Genomic DNA, 4,974 nt, shown 5'->3' with positions numbered 1-4,974 from the left:
TCTCTCTTGGTGGTGCCTGAAGGTAGACTTCTGTCATGATGTTGGTTGGTTTTTTCCTGCTGCTCTTGCTCTCTTCCATTCTCTCAGAACTGGTAAGGAGAGAAAAATCCTGCCCTTCTACCTGTGATTCTGAATCGGCTCTCCTAACCCCTTGGCTATGTGCCCCGCAAAACCCCAGAGCCAAATTCCCTGTCAAAGCCAAGCACCCTGTGGCTTGTCTCTCTTATCTAAGTGAGGATGTACGAGTCCAGAAGAGGATGGGAAGGGAGAAGTACCTGGTCCAATGCAAACAGTGATCTCTTCTTGTAAACTAATGTTTTAATAATGGTTTGAGAGAGAGAGGGATTTGTGAAGATGTTTGAATTTGGTCTGTGTGCAGGAACAAAAACTGAGCCTGTTGCAATTGTGTTTGTAACTGTTTAAATATCAAATAACTATACCCAATTTCACCTGCACAGTATGGGACCACATTCAAATATGTGTTCGTAGGAAGTCACTGCAGCTCCCACCAAAATGTTGAAACTACAGTGCCACCTGCAGCGTTCTCACCCCTGTCCTCATGGGACAGGGGCCAGCAGATCAGGAGGGTCACGATCTACTGCACCATTATCTGGGGTACTGACGGGCCAAGAGCAAGCATTGCATGGTGCCCTACAAGTGTGACCCTCAGCGACCTAGAGCAAAAGTAGTTTTGTCCTGGTTTTAAGGCTTTTCTTAGCTGAGGATGAGTAGGCAAACTTTGCTTTACAACTTTGAATTTCCTGGCTTCCTTCACCTCACGCTTTACAAAATACCTGACAGTATAGCATACCATATATCAATAGCATAATGATGTACGGCCTGTTGCAGCTTATTTCTATAATGTGCTTGCTTTTTATTTGCTTGGTGTGGCTAATGGGAGAACTTACGTAAAGCAATTTCAGGTTTATTGCTTACATCAGTCACTGGAGAAGCTATCAACAGATACTTGCATCACCCACCCATTACATCCGCACTGGTTAATATAATGCAGTGCAACAATGTGACTCGCCCACCCCCCAACTTACTCTTCAGCTCTACTTCCATACAAATATTTTTAATTGCAGAGTGGGGTGAAATTCCTCACTCTGGACATGTGCCACCGCTGCAGTGACTGATCTGAGGAACACACGCTCTGTTATTTGTACCTGAGGGAGTCCCCTGTGCCATCAGAAAGTGAGGGGACAATGCTGTCCTGAGACAGCCTGGAGAGGTCTGACTTGTATATCTTTCTACTCACTTCGCCAGAGGGTAAATGACACCACAAGATAACACAACAAAATCCCAGACCTGATACATATATATATATATTTTTTTTTTTAATCACACTCAATTTGGAACACTCATTTAGTCTTACGAGTTTTATTAGCTCTAAAAATAGGTTCTTAAATATTTTCCAAGGTTGACTAAAATATGAAAAACAATTATATAATCAGTGTTTAAAATACACCACAGTTTGTTATAACTGAGACCCATTCAGTGGAATAACATTTATCAAGAATAATAGCATATAGGGAATTGGACAGCCTCAACAAATCCACAGACAGTATTTCTCTGATTGCTTTCAAACTGCCTGGTTGCAGAGTCTATTCTTCTGTTGTCCAACAGAATTCCTATCAGCAAGAACACTCCAAAAGAGTGGAACCCGGCCTTCGGGTGAGGAAGCTGCGAGGTTTTTATCGAAAATAAAGAACTGGTTTATTGGCATATCCTTTTTTATACTTTATTGTTAAATGAAAAATTTCATAAATAGCCTTACATAAATAATAAACTTAGAAGTTTTAAAAAGTCCACACCGTCAGTCGGACCTGACTAAACATTCTCTGGTCTCTCACTGCTTAAACTGTTTCTGCAATTATTCTGGAATACAAGAATCCTTAATGTCTCTTATTGTAAGAGCAGATCATATATTTTCGGTAAGAGTTAATCTGCAGAGGAAGATTTGGCAGTTAAGTGAAATGCATGTTACAGCTGGTGCTGTATTATTTTTATTGGAATAACTGAAAAGATTAAGCTGTAGTGCAGGCAGGGCTTGAGTCATGCTTTTATCGTTGTATCTCTTGGCCTGATACGAACTGTATCATTAAAAACAGTAGCTCAAGCTGATTCTGTAGTTTGTTTATCTACAACCAAGCTCAGCCAAATATCAGCTAGCCTAGTGAAAAAATGTAGTTGAAGGCTGTGTACATAGAGGCACTGCTAATTACTTTCAACGACTGTCAAATGAACATTGATACTAATGTATTTCTTAGTATGCCTTTAAACAATGCACTCTTACCTATGCATAAGAAAAAGTACTACACAGAGCGGAGTTAATACACGTTAATCCATATTTTGATTTAGCTGGTTCTTTTTTCAAAAAAAAAGTAGTGATTTATCACCCCTTTTTGTTGCCAAAAGGAACTGCCTGTACCTTCCAAAAGCTTGCATCCGGGAGATCCCAGTGTCAGTAGTACTGACACCTCTCTTCCTCCGTAGTTTTTAAATGACCAGCAGCTCTAGTCTCAGTGACTTTTTGCCTGTAAAGGAGCCGGGTGTATTGGTAAATGACAGCCAATATAACCCACTATCTGACTTTGCGATGCTGAGAAACTGTTAAGGAGATAACTGATTTACCCTACGGAGCCTGCGTCCTGGCGTTTTACTCGCAAAGAGATTATCCGAAGTAGCCTATGCTACAGTGGGGATATCGTGGGGAACTGTAGGATTAAAAGGCCCAGCAAGAAAACCTTCGGAGGGAAGCAGGCGGCAGGATTTAAGGAGTGAGCGATCCCAGACGTGAATGAAACACAAGCATGCTGTGGGTTTCTCTTCCTCAGATAAAAGTACCGGCGAACCAGCCTAAACGCTGCCCGCGGATGACTAGTTAGAACAAGTTTCAACTCAAGAGCTAAAATTAAAAGGTTTCCTCTGTGTGACTGCCTCCTGCACCGGCAGTTTTCTCGCCTACCCCGCGCCTGCCCGCAGTCCTACACCACCCTCTGCCCCCGCGGCCTCGCTCCGCCCGTCCAGCTCCCGCCGAGCCCCGCACCGGCGGCGAGCTTGTGCCGCGCTGCCCGGCGGGCGACGAGGCCACCGGGCAGAGACCGCACCGCCCGTGCCGTGCCCGGTTTCGCTGCGAGCCAGGCCGGAGCCCGCCCTCAACCCCCGGTGCTGCGGGGCCCGGCTGGGCGGGCGGGCGCTAGACGAGGGACTCGCAGACGGGCACCGAGTCCGAGTCCTGGCTGTGCATGGAGCTCAGCCCCGTGTCCGAGTCCTCGTCGTTGTCGGCGCGGTCCTTGCGCAGCGCCCGCGCCTGCTCCACCCAGCCGGCCGCGCTGCCCCCCGCCGCCGGCCGCCCCCCGCCCGCCGCCCCGCGCGGCTCCGCCGGCGCCTCGGCCACGTCCAGGGTGCCCAGCGTCTCCAGCAGGCGCTGCAGCTCCCGCTCCTTGTCCTCCCACGCCCGCTGCGAGTAGTCCAAGTCGGTTTTGATGGCCTCCAGGTCCGTGCTTAGCTTGAGGCCGATGTAGAGGCTGGTGCTCAGCTGGGTCTTCACCCGCTCGTGCTCCAGGTGCAGCTCGCCCTCCCCGCCGCCGCTCAGCTCCGTGGTGTCGCAGTCCGTCTCGGCCAGGCCGGGCCCCGCCGCCAGCTCCAGCTCCTCCCGCCGCCGCTTCATCCAGCGCTCGTTGAGCTCCTCCTGGATCTCGGCGGCCAGGTGCTCCAGCAGCTCCTCCTGCTGCGCCCGCTGCTCCTGCAGCTGCAGCACCTCCTCGCACTTCCTGGCGTAGTCCTCCTCGGAGCGGCCGGCGGCGGGCTGGGCCGCCCCGCACGGCTCCCGGCCGGGCTCCGGCTCCCCGCCGCCGGCCCCCACCAGGTAGGTGTCCTGCACGTAGTTGACGCCGTGCCGCTTCATGCGGTCCAGGTGGATCTTGGCCTCGTACCTGTCGATCTCCCGGTCTAGCTCGCGGAGCCGCTGGATCTGCTGCCGGATGGTGTGGTCCTGCGAGAGCACCAGGTGCACCAGCGTCTCCATCCTCTCCGCCGACGAGGCCTCCCGGGTCAGCGGCTGCTGCCGCTTCTTGTTGATCTTGGCCAGCTTGCGGAAGGCTTTCCTCACCACCCGCCGCTGCCGCTCCTGCGTGAGCGCCAGGCTGGCGCGGGCCGCCCCCAGGCCGTGGCCGGGGCGCTCCTTGCTGAGCACCACCCGCGCCTCGGCGCTGCGCGGGCCCGCGTTGGGCAGCGAGGCCTCGCTGCGCACCAGCACGAAGCGCACGTTTTCCTGCTCGTCCCCCCACGCCACCCAGAGCCGCAGGATCTTCGTCTTGTTGGGCAGGATGCGCTCGAAGCCGCGCCACTTCTCCACGATGCAGTAGGAGTGCGGCGGCCCCGACAGCATCCCGCCGCCGGGCTCGGGCAGCGCCGGTCGCTGCCGCCGGTGGTGGCTGTCCTCCAGCAGCACCCGCACCACGTCCGAACAGGTGGTCCGCCGGGAGAGCCCGGAGATCAGCTTCTCCTCCTGGCAGATCCACACCGAGATCTTCCGCTCCTCGGGCTCCATCGGGGGCGGTTGCGGGCGGGCGGCCGGGGCCGCCGGCTCAGGGCTGGCCGGGCAGCCGCTCCATACGGAGCGCTCAGGGGAAGCGCGGCGCCGCCCGCCCGCCCGGCTTCAGCATGGCCGGGATGCCTCCCCGCCCGCGGCACCCCGCCCGTGCGCTCCGCCGGCCGCTCCACCCCTTCCTGCCCGGTGCGGCGGTCCGCCGGGAGGGGCCCGGCCCGGTGCGGCGCGGAGCCCGGCGCGGCTCCCTCCCGCCGCCGCGCTCTGCCGGCTCCCGCCGCCGCTGCCGCCGGGTTTTCCTCTCCCACCACGTGGGCGCCCCCCGCGGCTCACGCCCCGGCGGCGGCCGCCGGCCCGCGGGCAGCGCCGCCCCGGCACTCCGCGCCGAAGTCCGCCGGCGCGGAAACTTCAGGGCAGGTCGC

General features: G+C 55.3%; 1 protein-coding gene across 1 annotated transcript; it reads right to left on the bottom strand.

Annotated features, from left to right (window-relative positions):
• Positions 1–3,199: 3,199 nt before the first annotated feature.
• Positions 3,200–4,555, bottom strand: RASSF10 (Ras association domain family member 10). Its single transcript, XM_075162779.1, has one exon. The coding sequence runs from the start codon at positions 4,553–4,555 to the stop codon at positions 3,200–3,202; it is 1,356 nt and encodes a 451-aa protein (XP_075018880.1).
• Between the last annotated feature and the right edge of the window lie 419 nt (positions 4,556–4,974).

Source organism: Calonectris borealis, chromosome 14 (assembly GCF_964195595.1).
Source record: "Calonectris borealis chromosome 14, bCalBor7.hap1.2, whole genome shotgun sequence".
NCBI classification, from domain to species: Eukaryota; Metazoa; Chordata; class Aves; order Procellariiformes; family Procellariidae; genus Calonectris; species Calonectris borealis.
Note: the sequence above shows the minus strand (reverse complement) of the source record. Positions and strands in the feature narration are given on the sequence as shown.

Bases quoted from the DNA above. Each gene is read 5' to 3' on its own strand.
- RASSF10 (XM_075162779.1), bottom strand. From the start codon at position 4,555: ATGGAGCCCGAGGAGCGGAAGATCTCGGTGTGGATCTGCCAGGAGGAG.